General features: G+C 46.2%; 1 protein-coding gene across 1 annotated transcript in view; it reads left to right on the forward strand.

Moving 5' to 3' along the window:
* Positions 1–16,653, forward strand: part of VPS53 (VPS53 subunit of GARP complex) — a 124,277-nt gene that overhangs the window by 96,642 nt on the left and 10,982 nt on the right. The window contains exons 18-19 of the mRNA XM_082859861.1: positions 7,507–7,655; positions 11,678–11,747. Coding sequence (XP_082715987.1) covers positions 7,507–7,655; positions 11,678–11,747 — 219 coding nt within the window. The remainder of the gene's footprint in view (positions 1–7,506; positions 7,656–11,677; positions 11,748–16,653) is intronic.

A 16,653-nucleotide genomic window follows, 5' to 3' on the forward strand; every position in this document is an offset into this window, starting at 1 on the left:
CTCTTTCACAGATAAGGGAACTGAAACTCAGAGAAGTTAGGTCGCTTGTCAGAACTCTTAGATAACATGTGGCAGAGCCAGGGCTCAGGTCTCCCCTCTGTGCAGGATTGTACCACACCGCACTTACAGAGTAAGGGTTAGTGTTTTTGGCACACGTGGAAACTGAGGCAAAAATGAGCGTAAGCATCTTGTCTAAAAGTGCAGAAATGATGACAGTGTGTGCCCGATACTGCTGGGTTCACACGAGTGTGCATTCATGCTCACTTTGACTATGAGCTCTTCAAGCACTTACAAGCATCCTGTTAGATATTGGTCTTCAGCATTTCTCAATCTGACACTGACTTTCCTACAGGGGAGAAATCGGGTTGAGCAGCCACCCCAAGTAGTGCAGTCTGCTCTGCACGTTTCTCCCTAAAACTAATGAATTGTCATTCTGGGGTGTGTGTTGCCTGGTTTTCTTTTTCATAAAAAAAGCCATATAGGTTTATAACAGTGAAGCCAAAAATAAAACCAAGTCTCCTGATTCTTGAAAAGGAAGTTGTTTGGAATGCTTTGGTGGAAATGTGAAGAGTTTTGTCTTTTAAATGTAAATTCTGTGAATTCTTAGGAATTAGTATGTCTGCTTATGGCCTTTTGTAGGATTTTTTTTTTAACAAGTAGGATTTAAAAAAAAAAAAATCTGTGGCTTCCTTAAAAGGTCCTGTGGTCCTCTCCTCACTCTGTCCTTTTCCCTAGGGCTACTCACATCACTAGATTTAAAGAATCTAAGTCTCTGTCCAAAATCAAACAAACTTAGCTTTTTGCCCATTAATGGTAGTTTTAAGAAAAAAAAAAAAAACCAAATTAAATTTCCTTACAGTCTTGCATGTAATTTCTATTAGGTTTCAAGATCATGAACATGTACTAATTTAGGAGGCCGCCTTACTATCCCCCAAAGACATTTCGAAATAGCTAGAACAGTCCTCAAATCTGTTCTCATTTCCCTCTGTCATTAAAATGTAGATCTGTTTCAGGAGGCCCACAGAGCTCCATGGTTAAGAAATCCTCAATTTCATATACCACCTATAATCACAGCACATCTTTCTTTCTTCGTAAAAAGAGATTTTTTTTTCATTATGACCAAAACAAATTACCTTCATTACAGAAAATTACAGATTTTTAAAAAGAAGAAAATTTGGGCTTCCCTGGTGGCGCAGTGGTTGGGAGTCCGCCTGCCGATGCAGGGGACACAGGTTTGTGCCCCAGTCTGGGGAGATCCCACATGCCACGGAGCAGCTGGACCCGTGAGCCATGGCCACTGAGCCTGCGCGTCCGGAGCCTGTGCTCCGCAATGGGAGAGGCCACAACAGTGAGAGGCCCGCGTACCACAAAAAAAAAGAAGAAAATTTAAATCACCCATAATTCTGATTAATAGACATATTTCATTCTTTCTATGCATATACTTTTAAATAAGTTTATACTTTAGTTACTGTGTAACCTGTTTTTCTCATTTAGCAGGTTTTAATAGTTTTCTGTGTCATTTGATCTAGAGCTATGATATTTTTAGTGATTGCATAGTATTCCATAGTACAGAGTATTTACTGTTAAAATCATAACAATAGTTAACATTTACCATGGAATTAATACATGCCAGGTACTATGTTATGAGCATTCGCTGTGCTGTCTTTCAGTAACTGTATAGATTATACACATTATCATCATCCCAATTCTATGTCTGAGAAAACTGAGGCACAGAGAGTTTGGTCACTTGCCCAAGTCACTCACTTAGCAAGTTGCACAGACAGTATTAGAACTCATCACTGGTGACTCCAGATTCCTTCATCCTAAGTACTATCATCTATTGCCCTTGAAATGTAAGTGATCATTTCACTTTTGATGGACTTTTGGCTATTTCCAATTTTTCACATTTATAAACAGTATGACAGTGGACAAGTTCGTGTGTGTGTATGTTTTCTGAGCCTTCATAATTATTAACTTCAGATTAACTGCTGTGAAATTGCAGAGATCTAAAGCTATGTAAAATGCTAAGATTTTTTGATAGATATTTTAAATTTGCCTTTAAGAAAGGTTATACGGGGGGCTCCCCTGGTGGCGCAGTGGTTGAGAATCCGCCTGCCGATGCAGGGGACATGGGTTCGTGCCCCGGTCCAGGAGGGTCCCACATGCCGCGGAGCGGCTAGGCCCGTGAGCCATGGCCGCTGAGGCTGTGCGTCCGGAGCCTGTGCTCTGCAATGGGAGAGGCCACAGCAGTGAGAGGCCCGCGTACCGCAAAAAAAAAAAAAAAAAGAAAGAAAGAAAGATTATACGGGGACTTCCGTGGTGGTGCAGCGGTTAAGAATCCGTCTGCCAATGCAGGGGACACGGGTTTGAGCCCTGGTCTGGGAAGATCCCACCTGCCGTGGAGCAACTAAGCCTGTGCACCACAACTACTGTGCCTGCACTCTAGAGCCCGCGAGCCACAACTACTGAGCCCACGTGCCACAACTGCTGAGCCCGTGTGCCACAACTACTGAAGCCCGTGTGCCTACAGCCTGTGCTCCGAAACAAAGAGAAGCCACCGCAATGAGAAGGCCGCGCACTGCAACGAAAAGTAGCCCCCCCTCGCTGCAACCAGAGAAAGCCCGCGTGCAGCAAGGAAGACCTAATGCAGCCAAAAATAAAAATAAATAAATTTATTTTTAAAAAAAAGAAAAGTTATACAAATTCACCTTCCCATTGGCCCAGCAATGAATGGGGAAAAAAATCTACACCTATATCATCTTCTTTTAATATTTATTTATTTTGTTATTTTGGCTGCTCCGGGTCTTAGTTGTGGCACGTGGGATCTTTTTTGCGGCATGCGAACTCTTAGTTGCGGCATGCATGTGGGGTGTAGTTCCCCTATCAGGGATCAAACCCGGGCCCCCTGCATTGGGAGCATGCAGTCTTACCCACTGGACCACCAGGGAAGTCCCTATATCTATATATCTTCTTAGAGCCTTTTTTGCTCCACTTTCTATCCTGGGTCTTCTTGGTTTTCCTCCTGGAGTTAAGGAATGTGTATCCCTGAGCAAAGAGGTGAGGAGAGTCATCCTTTCCTCCCCCTCTGCACCACCATCACCACCACTACATCATCTACTGTGGACAAGCTCATTCTGTACGTAGATTTTGCTTGCCCCCCAGATCCCTCAGCGAATTTCAAGTTCATTTCAGGTGGTAACACTTCTTTTGGAAAGCAACCTGGTAAAGTGGAAAGAACATGGATTTTGGAGTTAGTCAGACCAATATCTAGATCTCAACCATTCGGACTTACCAGTTATGCTTCATTAGACCAGCCCCTTATTGTCCGCAAGCCTGTCTTATCATCTATAAAGCAGGGGTAAGAATACCTTCTTCGCTGCATAATCATAAGCAGTAGGTTCACAGGAAAATGTCAGTCATCGTGCTTGGTGCACAGTAGGTGCTCGATAGATGTTCCCTCCTCTTTTTTATTTCCCCCACAGTTCTTGGTTCAGTGCTGTACATGGGGAAGGTGCCTAGAAACATAGCACACGCTTGTTCTATGAGTAAAAGTAGCCCCGACAGACATGAGAGTGTGCGCGTGTGCATGTGTGCATGCCTGGGGCCAGTGGCCCAGCAGCCTAAACTGTAGCACTAGACTGATTACCTGCAGTGTTCCCAGACTCCACATATCTGAATCCGTGCTCTGTACAGCTCTACTCCCATGATCAAGATGAGTACTTGGGAAGTTGAATTCTCACTTAAGGAAAATCAGTTTCTTAGGAGACCCCTTTGTAAGTTTTACACAGCTGTGGAGAAACACAAGTTCCATAGTAAACTAGTGTGGAGCCCTGTCCTCTGATCAGTGGATGGGTCAGAATTCTCTGCTCCTGTGGGTTCTCGCCAGGAAGAATGAGCATCTCCCTGACGCTCCCTGTGAGGTGCAGCCACACACTCCTCCCCAGGTGGCAGAAACCACGGGTGCTGGCGACGGCCCGGGCCTCACAACCTCTCCCTCAGGCCAAGTGTGGGGTCCTACAGGCTCTGGCATTGTCCTCTTGATCCTTTCCTTGCTTGCTGTTTCTGTCACTCCTACATCTTAGTTACCGCTTCTTTTGCAAACTGTTTTTCTTGTTTATATCGCACCAGTGGTATTCCACCCCACCCCACCTTCTAAACAAGAAGTGCAGAAGGAAAAACTTGAAGTATGGAGGGGTAAATTTCAAAGGTCAGATGCAAAGTTCATCTGAAAAAGTTGGAGTCTTACTTCGACTGATGGCTTTTCAGGATGTTTGTTCTTCCAGTGCAAGCTACTGTTTGTGTCCCTTTTTGAAAGAGAACTTTGCTTGATCCCTGTGTATTTCATTAGCTTCTCCGTGAGAAACTAGGCTCCCCTTGAACTAGGGCCAGTTGAGTGCTTTGTTCTTTGTTTTCTTTGTTTTAAATCATTTGTTAACAAGTGTCTAGGAAGTGGCCTCGTATAGTGCTTGGGCTGTAGATGGACCTGCGCTGCCTCCCCTCTGCTGTTGACTAGCTGTGTGACTTTGGGCAGGTGACCTCTCCTCTTTGAGCTTTTTGAGTCTCCTCGTCAAGAAGACCGCTGTGAGGAAGATGACGTCTGAATAGTAATGAGATGATGTTTGCAAAGTGCCAGGCCAAGCAGCCTGCACACGGTAGGCCCTGATGTAGGTATATTGGGTCATTCGAGTTACAGCCCAAACCCTAAGTCATTGGGATGGGTGATGGCAAAGCATCCGTCCTAGGCAGTGGCTGGACAGCATCACCGCTGACGATATTTTGTTCATTTTTTAGAAAATAGTCCGAGCAATGTCAACTTTCATTGTTTTCCAGTACTTTAAATTCTTTTCTTACTTCATAAAGCTGACTTAAATTTAAACTTGCGAATCTACTTGACTTTTGCCAATACTTCCTTTAACTTGACCGGTGGAGTCCTAACTGGCTTAAGTATTAAGGCAAATCCAGTCTTTTCACACCGATTCCCAATGTGGGCACGTATTGACGTGGCCAGTGGTGATCAAGAGGAGATAGCTCTCCAGCGGGAACTTGAACTCTCACGCCACACACTCCGTCTTGCCCCGGAGCTGCTTTGAAACCGATGACAGGACATGTCACCACCTCCCTCTGTGGTTGTCTTCTGTCGATGGAGAACCGTTGTGCGTAGATAATTGTTTATGAACTTTTTGAGCTGTTGAAACCTAAACTGCTGCCGACTTGGAAAACAGTGGTCATTACTGTGGACGAGCTTTGCGTCGGGTGGAGGGGTGGCGCGTCCCACTCTCTACCCAGTTGACTGTGCCGTCCTGGGGCCTGCTGCTCCGGAGCCGCTGCCGAGCTGGGAGCGGAAGATGAAGCGCAGGTGCTAACAGCACCTGCCAATTCTGGCCTCAACCCTGTGCGCTCATTTAAAACCCCCTAGGATGTTCCTTGTTTGGATGGGTCACATCTCTAAAATCAGATGGAAGAGAAGCCTCTTGAATAAAATAGAAGAAAAAGAGGAAAACATTACACATAGCCAAAGAATTAGAATATAAAGTCAGTTCATATTAGACTTTTCTACCATCTCTCCGTTCTTCATTTTTATTTTTTTCCCAGTAAGAGAATTAGAGACCCTTTTCTTTCTGGAGCCTCACTGTGAAAGCTTGCGTAAGACTTCATGTGCCTGGGCCTTGGTTTTCTTATCTGTAAAATGAAGACGGAGGTGCCTTCCTGCTTTGCCATGGTTCTGTCCTTGCACAGACTGAAAGCTTTCAGGATATAAATATCTGCTGACTTGAAGAAACATTCGGGTAAAACATAGAGTCATTTGAGCTTCCCAGGAGCTGGGGGATCATCCACGTACAATATGATTCTTTCAAACAAGTTCTCTCAGGATTGAATTTTTCCTTTCCCCAAGAGCTCTATAAAAATAGTATTTTCTTGCCAGAGACATCAAGGCCTCAGAACTACTGCCCTCGTTCTGTGAACGTGTTACATGGTTTGTGTTTGGCTTAGGGTCTTTTTATCAGACAGCCCGGCTCCGTTCTGAGAGGCTGACTCAGCAGAGCCCCAGCGCGGGGCAGGCTGGGAGCTGGTAAGACCTCCCTTCTCCCATGTGTATCCGAGGCGGAAGCAGTATCACACCACTGCTTCTTCCTCCCTTTTACTGTACATGCTTTCAGAGCATTTTCCCTAGTTCTCCTCAGGTTGTGAGAACTTAAGCCCAGCAGGTCTCTCGTGTTTGTTCATGGCCTGGTCAGGGGTCACACAGGGCTTCTCAGTGATGCCCATCTCCCCCGCACCTGCCGTCTACACAGTCCCTGCCCCGTTCCCCATGGCACTGTCTTAATCTCTGACCTGCCCCTCGTGTTTGCCAGAGATCCTCTTTCCTTCCCCTTGATTGAAATCCCACATAACCCCAAAGGCTCTAGGAGTAAGAGTCTAATGTTTGATTATGAAAATTTTCAATTATATACAAAAGTAGAGAAAACAGAAAAGTAGAAGAAATAAGCCACCAAAAAGCAGAGAAAATAAGCTACAAGGATATAATGTACAACACAGGGGATATAGCCAATATTTTATAATAACTATAAATGGAGCATCACCTTTCAAAACTGTGAGTCACTCAGAAACCAGCACAACATTGTAAATCAACTATACTTTTTAAAAGTTGTGAGTTGCTATATTGTACACCGGTAACTGTTGCTGTATTATACACCTGTACAATACACCTGTATTGTACAGCAACTATACTTCAGAAAAAATAGAGAAAACAGTATAATGAACCTCATGTACCCATCACCCAGCTTCACTAATCTTGTTTCACCTGCTCCTCCCAGCACTAGATTATTTTGAAGCAAGTCTCACAGGTCATATTGTTTCTAATTTCCTTTTTAAAAAAAAAAAAAAATCTCCAATTTGGGACTTCCCTGGCGGTCCGGTGGTTAAGACTCAGCCTTCCAATGCAGGGGGTGCGGGTTCAATCCCTGGTCGAGGAACTAAGGTCCCACATGCTGCAGAGTACGGCAAAAAAAAAAAAAAAAAAATCCCCAACTCCTCCCCGTGTACCTGAGAGAAGGGCATTCCAGGTTTCCTTTCGTGTGGCCCAGCCACCTCTCGGGTTTCCCAAGCTGCCAGCCTGGTCGGAAGTAGGCGTCCCTCCCCTGTCCACCCACAGCCCCTTTCAGGTGGAGCAGCTTGTAGAAGAATACGATCCAGTTCATCTGCCTGGTGAGGGTTCGTTTAGAAAGAAGGTGGCACTTAGATGAGGGGGGAAGGCTGTTTCAAGCCTGAGAGGGACAGGGTAGGAAAAGGTACACTTCACTGTCAGGGAAAAGGTGGGCTTACTTGTTTCTATTCATGATTAGCTCCTATAGACAGGGAGAGACAAACCCCCCCCAAGACAAATCAGCCTCCGTGACAGCAAGTCACGGGCTCATTTCCACCACCCTTGCCCCTTCCTCGCTAAGAGGTAAGGCTATCCTCCAGCAGAGGACCTAAAGGCTTGTCCCGCCCTGTCTCCATTTTCAGATGCAGTGGCAGAACGTGGAGCATGTCGGTGACCAGAGCCCCTACGTCACCTCTGTCATTCTTCACATTAAACAGAACGTCCCCATCATCCGTGACAACCTGGCTTCCACGCGGAAATACTTCACACAGTTCTGCATTAAATTTGCAAAGTAAGTCCTAGAACATCCTCATCACTGGGTTGTTCTGAATGCCATGCTGACCACCAGCACGCGCCCGATCCAGGTGTCCCCGCCATCCAGCTAATTTCTTTGTACCCCAGAGAAGCATAGTAAACTAAATTTGCTACTTAAAGTCCTAAAGAACAGTAGTAGCCATACAGTCATCCTCATTAAGACAGACAGAAGTGAGTGGGGAGCTCCTGTCATTCGAATTACGTGGACATGATGACACCCCTGCCTCCCCCCAGGTTTGGGTAATGAAAATTATTTTTCAACATTTCATGTATGTATTTTGTGTCTCCAGCTAGGTGATAAGCTTTTTAAGGGTAGGAACCATGAGTTGTTTCTTTTGAGCCTTGTCTTACTCCTTCCTCATAGCACTCGTTACTGTGGCTGCTGGAATATATCCACTTGTGGACATGCATGAGCCCAGGGAAGGTACTAGAAATCGGGGAGAGCAAGTCAGGGAGCCAGTCCATTGCCAAGTAGGTGGAGTGAACACTGCGCTGCGTGTCTTCCTGCCACGTCCTCCTGTGTGGCCATTTCTCGCTTGTTTTAAAGAGGGGAAATGGTTTGGTCCCTCGACAGTCAGCATCTGGTTATAGCACTGTTTCTCTGGAGACCGGACACCGTGGAGGGTCAGTACCTCCTCTGACCAAGTATCAAACAAGCGTTTTGGCAGACTTCGCAGGCAAGGGCCTCAGGAAGATGGGCCCAGTCCCAGCTACTGAATTTAGGTTGTTCTCATCCAAGTCCCAAAGGGTGATTTAGGGCTCCAAGTTTCTGTCTTCCCCAGATCTCTCCCAGTTTGTGTTCAGTTAAGGCTTTCCCTCACAAATGAATCCCTCAGGAGCAACAGTTACGGAGTGGCTTGTGGCGTAAGCTTCAGTTCCCAGTTTGTCAGGAAAGGCGCGCGTGGCCTCTCCCGGGAGGCATTGACATGTGCGGGGCGGCGGGTGGGCCAGCAGCTGACACCCCTCCACTCTCTGGGTGCTCCTTAGTGCGTGTTGAGAGCATTGCTGATAAATCACACTGTGACACTCCCCGTGACCCTGGGTAGAAACAGCGTCTCTGTAAAAATTGGCCGTGGCCAGGAACCTCCAGTGCGATGCACGGGGGTCTGATGGAGCCAATGTTAAAGTGAGTCAGGGGTCCACTTACTTACCTAGTCCCGGCGTCCGCCTCACATTCTCTCAGGGCCCTTTGCTTTCATTACTAAGCCCGTATTGGGTGAGCTGGGAAGAGGATGCCCACCTCTCACATCTGGAAAAGTTTAACCTGTGATCTAAAAAGTGGTTTTCTCATATAATCCCCGGTACCCTCTCATCATTATAAACTCCCAGCTGAAGGCCAGAACCCTCAGATGGGGGCTGTGAGAAAACCCTTCTGCAGCCAAGAGCGATAACTGCCACCACTGCAGCGGCCTGGAGGAGCCTCTGGCAGTTACCCGTCACGTTGCTGGAGCTCTTCCCACACAGACATGTCCCTGGTCCCTGTATCTTCCCCGCCCCACCCCTACAGTCTAGCACCAGAGCCAGTTCAAGGGCACGCTCGAAGCCTACTCTAGTGTGAAGTGATTTAGGTTATAACCTGTGTGCGTCATTGCCATTGGTCGTAATGCAATCTCACACTACTTGGCTCTGGTTTAGAGCCCGAAGGGTCCCTTCCGCATAGGCCCTTGTCCTCACCCCCTCCTGATCAATCGGCAGGCGTTCCCGTAGATCTGATATCTGGAGCTGACATCTCTTTCCTTTTAACTTCCCTTCTCATCTCACTAATGCAAAGCCTTAGATGTTTCCTTTTGCCTCCACTGGGTCTCTGAAGCAACCACAGTCTCTCCTGTTTAGACATCAGGATCACCCCGCTGACTGAAACTACTGTTTGAACCATAAGCGACTGCCCTCATCCACTCAGCTGATTCTCCTCCATTCAGTCATGGAGATGATAGATCTCTTACTAGTGGTTGGAGGGATAAAATCAGAAGTGTTAAAAATGTCCTGGTAAAGTGCTGGTACCATGCTGACATTTAAAAAGTGTTAGCTGTTACATTATTATTTATTATTTATTCAGTGTGCAGTCCGTTGAGCGCCTGCTGTGTTCCAGATGCAGAGTTAAGTGCTTTGGCTTAGTAGACGTGGTCCCTGTCTGCATTTGCCTTACGGTCAAGTGGAGGGAAGTAGACGTGTAAGCAAATAAGTGTAAGAGAGTAGCTTACGTATTAGGCTAGAGGTCTGTGAACTCTGCAGAGTATGGTGGAGGTGACTGAGGAAAGGCTTCATAGGAAAGCTGGCGTTGAGCAGCGTCCGGGAGACACGTGTGCACTGACCTGCAAGGCCGTGGGGAAGGGCGTTCCAGGCAGAGGGAGCAGCGTGAGCAAGTGCACAGAGGCATCAGACAGCCTCTGCAGAGTCGTAGGATCTGCAAGTGGCCCAGCCCACTTGAAGCACAGCGCACCAGGGCTTAGCAAGATGGGGCTGGGGAGAGAGAGTCAAGACAGTGAAGGAAGGCCTGTCTGCAGCCATCGCAAGAATTGTAATCAGGGGAGCGTCTTGGTCATGTTTGCATCTGAAATATTGATACATTTCTTTGGCAGCTGGCTGATGGATGAGAAATGGTAAGGCCGAAGGCTAGGAGACCAGTTAGGAAACAACTGAAAGAGCTCTAGTGAGAAAGAGAAGGGCAGCGGCAGGGGGCTGGTCAGGAGGGGTGGGTGTGGGCCTTCAGGGAAGAGCTGGGAACTGATCGGATAGTGGAGTTGAGGGCAAGGGTACGGTTTCTGACTTGGATGACTGGGCAGAGGAGATCCAGTCCCCTGAGCCTGATTTTGGGGTGGGGCTGAGTCTTGGATATGCTGGGGTCGAGGTACTGGTGCCATGCCAGAGGGATGTCCAGTAGGCCTCTGGATAGCAGAGTGGGCACACGCATTCTGGGAAAGATGTGGAGAGAGCAGAGCGTGGCGAGCGCAAGCCTGAGAGCAGCATTTGGAGAGTGAGGAGAGGGAGAGGCTGGCCAGGCTTTACCTCGACCTCCAAGCCCTTTATTGCCATGGTCCTCCCTTCGTCGTGGGCCCTGTGTTCTCCTGGTCAGCTCACTCTGAATCTGGCCTGATTATAGGCATTTCTAGTTCCCACATCTTCTGTTCTGCACCAGTACAACTCAGCCTTCCCTACACAGGCCTCTGCAGTTATTTTCTAAAAAGCCCTCCTGACCTATTAAAATCATATTCTCCCTTTCCCCAAACCAGCATCACCAATCTACCTGGCCCAGGTTGCCCTTCAGTCCCCAGTAAACTTTTTGGAGATCATGTATTTTGTTCCCTGATCTGACAGTTACTCCCTTAGCATTTATTTCCTATTATTTTGCATTTAAGATCGCATAACTACCTCATGTGTATTCGACTATCTTTATCTATTAGGATGTTTTCAGCTACTAGTCATAGAAGCCCTGACTCAGACTGACCTAAACAGAGGTGAATTTTTTTATTTCATATAAGTCCAGAGTCCAGAGATAGGGGAGGTCCAAAGATGATTGCCTCAGTGGTTCAGCAATGTCATTAAGGACCCAGGCTCTTTACTTACCCTCCTCTCCTTGGGCCTGGCTTCATCCTTAGAACAGTGGTAAAATGTTAGCTCTAGATGTTGAATCCAAACACACGAATACCCTAAAGAAGAAGAGAGCCTCGCCCCAGCCTTGCAGTGAAGTCCTTCCCTCCAGCTGGCTTGGATCACAAGCCACGTCAGCACCAACAACAGTCACCAAGGGACCCCAGGCTCTGCCTGTAGTTTAGGACGGATCAGCTTTTCCCCAGCATCCCAAGGCCAGATTTACCCAAATAAAACCAGGGCTATAGTTAGAAAGAAGAAGAGTGGATGCTTGTAGGCCACAGTAGTGTCTACTTTAATTCTCAGTTTTCTTGTAGAAGGAAGTGGGGCCTTAGAAAAAGAAGAAATGTTTCTGCAGTTCTTTACCAAAGAGAATATAAGCCTAATTTGTCACTTCTTTTTTATCCACAGCTCCTTCATTCCCAAGTTCATCACCCACCTCTTCAAGTGCAAGCCAATTAGCATGGTGGGAGCAGAACAGGTAAGACGGAACTGGGATAGGACTGTTCCTTATGGCTTTTGTCGTAGATCAAACTGTGTAACTTCCTAGTACAGAGCTGCTGTGGAGAAGTAAAGTCACTGATTTCCCTGTTTGAGGACAGAATGATGACCTGGCAGCTTAAATTATTCATCCATTTATTGAAAACATTTTCATTGAGTACCTCTTAAGGTGTTTGTCCTTAGACAAGTTGCTTAACCTTCCAGGGCTTTAGTTTCTTCAGCTATAAAATGGGGATACTCACAGCAGCGCCTCACAGGGTGGTTGTGAAGATTAAACAAGATAATGCACTGAAGTGCTTGACCCGATGTCAGGCGTATGAGAAGCCCTCAGCAAATGCCAGCTGTTGCTACTGATAGTTTGTTTCCACTGTCAATGCCCAGCTCCCCACATAGAAACATCTAGTTGATGCTTGCCGCGGGCTGTCTGGCTGACCAGCTTAGCAGAGTCAGAAGTACTGTCTCAGCAAACTTCCTGGGAGGTTGTGTGGGTTCAGACACTGACCGACTGTGTCTGAGTGTAGAATTTCAGTGTTTGGAAATTCTTACCTCTTGCATGTCATAAACACAGAACGAATTCTGTCCTCGGGAAACAGCAGAATAATGCCCCAGCACGCCCAGTTTCATTAACTCATGTTTATCGGGAATCCACTCCGTTCACTTTTGTGTGTGATAGGAGAGGACGCGGAGTGATTGCTCTCTGTGTGTCTGAGAGAAGCTTTAGATTCTCAGTTACTAGGTTTCTGTCTCTAGACTTGATGAAGCCACTGGAACACAAAGTTGACTCATTGGGAGCACGTTTCCATGAGTTTGCAGCTCTGCCCAGGCCTTACAAGCTCATTTAGTGTCCAGTAGCATGATATTTTCATATTGTCACATGAACCCAATGTCATATCTATTTTCCTCAGATTTTCTCTTCTTTAAAAGAATGTTAAAATAATCAGCTCAGACTTGAAAGCCCGCACCTTCAGAAATATATCAGTTTGGCCAGTATTTACTTCTGCTTTGAGATGCGGATGAGAAAACCATCTGTGAAACTGGTGTTTTACTTTCTCAGACCCCAGACAAATAGGAGTGGGTGACAGGAGAGCATAGATCTCAACAGGCCCAGCCTGGGGGAGGCCGTGGGTGAGAACTAAAGGCAATGTGGCCCTTGGAGGATTCCCACGTGAAGTTCAGGTTTAGCTTGGGTCCGTTCTTGCCCTGAGTATCTGGCCTTAGAAACCCAAGCAGTCATGGAGCTGGAGGCGTGATCAATCAGGCAGCAAAACCATAGGAACCGGGTTTCCCTGGTGGCGCAGTGGTTGAGAGTCTGCCTGCCAATGCAGGGGACACGGGTTCGTGCCCCGGTCCGGGAAGATCCCACATGCCGCGGAGCGGCTGGGCCCGTGAGCCATGGCCGCTGAGCCTGCGCGTCCAGAGCCTGTGCTCCGCAATGGGAGAGGCCACAACAGTGAGAGGACCGCGTACCAGGGAAAAAAAAAAAAAAAAACACAGATTCTGCTGCAAGTCTTGCAGCGGCTGTAATCCAAACTTTAACGAAAGCTGTGAGAGTCAAAGCAAAGACTGAGGCCTAATCTCAGATGCCTCTGCTTTGCCACAGAAGTACTAGATCCTAAATTTAGACTACACTTTAATACTTGTGCCAAAAATAGGAAAGGAGACATTTTCCTGCTCTTGATTCTCTTCCTGATTACTGTATAAAGTAAATTATTTCTCTTTGGGCCCCAGAGTCCACTTGAGCAATTGCAAGGGCACGTGGAACTGAACCATACCAGTATTTGTAATGCTTCTTGCTAGTTTGTGATTTTCAGAGAGTCTTGTGGGATTTGCAGGGTCATTAATTAGTCTTTTGGCCACAGTATCTATGTCCGAGCACACAGTAGAAAAGGAATCCAGGGACTTCCCTGGTGGCGCAGTGGTTAAGAATCTGCCTGCCAATGCAGGGGACACGGGTTCGGGCCCTGGTCTTGGGAAGATCTCATATGTCGCGGAGCAGCTAAGCCCGTGAGCCACAACTGCTGAGCCTGCGCTCTAGAGCCCACGAACCACAACTGCTGAGCCCACGTGCCACAACTACTGAGGCCCGCGTGCCTAGAGCCCATGCTCCGCAACAAGAGAAGCCACTGCAATGAGGAGCCCGCGCACCGCAACGAAGAGTAGCCCCCACTCGCCGCAACTAGAGAAAGCCTGCGTGCAGCAACGAAGACCCAACGCAGCCAAAAATAAATAAATAAATTTATTTAAAAAAAAAAAAAAAGGAATCCATTTGCATAAACTACTTACCAGAGAGGAAGCAGCACATTGTAGTGTTGGGAAAAGAATCCTAAAACTTGGGGTCCAGTCCCCGCTCTGCTTTTAATGGTCCCTGTGATCATGAGCAGTTGCTTCCTTGCCCTGGACTCAGTTTCCTCATGTTTAAATAAGAGCCCTGAATCAGACTCTCCACACGCCTCCTTCTAGATCTATTGTATTGTGGATCTAAAATATTTTGAGGGGACTTCCCTGGTGGCGCAGTGGTTAAGACTCTGCGCTCCCAATGCAGGGGGCCCGGGTTTGATCCCTGGTCAGGGAACTAGACCCCACATGCATGCCACAACTAAGAGTTTGCCTGCCTCAACTAAGGAGCCCACCTGCTGCAACTGAGACGCAGAGCAACCAAATAAATAAGTAAATATTAAAAAAAATTCTTAAAAAAATAAAAATAAAATATTTTGAGCAATATAGTTCATGTCTATGAAATATAGACATGAACTATATTGCTCAGAATATTTTAGATCCATAAATATTTTCCTTTGAATTATCTTTATATACCATATTGACTTTTTTTATTGTGGTAAAACATACATAACATAAAATTTAACATTTTAACCATTTTAAGTGTACAGTTCCTAGTATTAAGTATATTCACATTGTTGTGCAAACATCCACCATCCACTTCCAGACCTTTTTCATCATCCCAAACTGAAACTCCCTTCCCATTAAACACTAGCTCCCCACCCCTCCTGCCCCAGCTGCTGGCAGCCACCATTCTCCTTTCTATCGCTATGACTACGACTGCTCGAGGGACCTCCTAGAAGTGGAATCATACAGTATCTGTCCATTTGTGTCTGGCTTATTTCACTCAGCGTGCTTTCCGGGTTTATTCATGTTAGTATGCTTCAGAATTTCCTTCTTTTTAAGGCTGAACAGTATTCCATCTTACATATTACCACATTTTGACCATATTGACTTTTTTTAAAATAAATTTATTTATTTAGTTTTTAAATAACATGATTTTTTTTAACATCTACATTTCTTTCTATTCATTCATTTATTTATTTATTTTTGGCTGCGTTGGGTCTTTGTTGCTGCGCACGGGTTTCCTCTGGTTGTGGCGAGCGGTGGCTACTCTTCGTTGCGGTGCGTGGGCTTCTCATTTCGGTGGCTTCTCTTTGTTGCGGAGCACGGGCTCTAGGCGCACGGGCTTCAGGAGCTGTGGCAAGTTGTGGCACGCGGGCTCAGTAGTTGTGGAGCACGAGCTTAGTTGCTCTGCGGCATGTGGGATCTTCCCAGACCAGGGCTCGAACCCATGTCCCCCTGCGTTGGCAGGTGGATTCTTAACCACTGCACCACCAGGGAAGTCCCTAAAGGCCTTTTTGAATCTCTTAACTACCCAACTGCTCACTTTTCTCTGTCTCATTAAGCTCTGGCCCGTCTTGATTTTTATGAGGCCCTCCTTCCCACTGAGAGCTTGAAGCCTCTTCTGTCACCCAGTCAAAAGGGTCCTCCCTTTGTGCCACACAAAGAGACAGGCACAGCCATTCTCCACAGGGGTTTACAAGCATTGGCAGGGTCGCCAGGGTCCTGGAGATGGGGAGACCGAGCCAGCTCATGAAAGAAATGAATCAGTTAATGAAAAACAATATTGCCATAAACATCACACTTAATGGTCAAATATAGAAAGATTTTCTCTTGACATTAGGAACAAGACAAGGATGTCTGCTGTCACCATTTCTATCCCACATTGCCCTTGAAGTCCTAGCCAGAACAATAAGACAAAAAATAAAAGAAAGTTTTAAAGAAATAAAAGGTACACAGATTAGAATGGAAGAAACAAAACTGTCATTTTTCACATTTCACAGAGAACGTGATTGTGAATGACAATATCCAAGAGAATCTACAAACTATTAGAATATAAATTTAGTAGGGGTGTGAGATATAAGGTCAGTATTTAAATTATTTTTAATATTTGCATATAACAGCAACAAACAATTTAAAATGAAAAATTTTTAATGAAACCATATACAGTAGCGTTAGGAGACCTTAAATAGCTAGGAATAAGTCTATTAGAAAGTGTGCTAGTCTTTTACACAGAAAATGATACAATATTAAGAGACATTAAAGAAGACCTTTAAAATGTCAGGAAAGCTCATGTTCATGTATTAAAGGACTCAATATTTTTATTTATTTATTTATTTATTTTTGCGGTATGTGGGCCTCTCACTGTTGTGGCCTCTCCCCTTGTGGAGCAACAGGCTCCGGATGCGCAGGCTCAGCAGCCATGGCTCACTGGCCCAGCCGCTCTGTGGCACGTGGGATCTTCCCGGACAGGGGCACGAACCCGTGTCCCCTGCATCGGCAGGCGGACTCTCAACTGCTGCACCACCAGGGAAGCCCAGGACTCACTATTTTTAAAATATCAATTCTTCCAACATTAACCTCTAGATACAGTAAAATCCCAGTAGGGGTGGGGTGGATGTGGGTGTGAATGGGAATTGATAAGTTGATTCTAAAAGTTGGATGGAAGTGCAGAGACCAAGAATAGCTAAAATAACTCTAAAGAAAGAGCAGAGAGTTGGAAGATTTAAACCTCAGGATACCAAGACTTATTTTAATGCTGAAGTAAT

This window comes from Leucopleurus acutus (assembly GCF_964270905.1).
Source record: "Leucopleurus acutus genome assembly, chromosome: 19".
In the NCBI taxonomy this organism is placed as follows: Eukaryota; Metazoa; Chordata; class Mammalia; order Artiodactyla; family Delphinidae; genus Leucopleurus; species Leucopleurus acutus.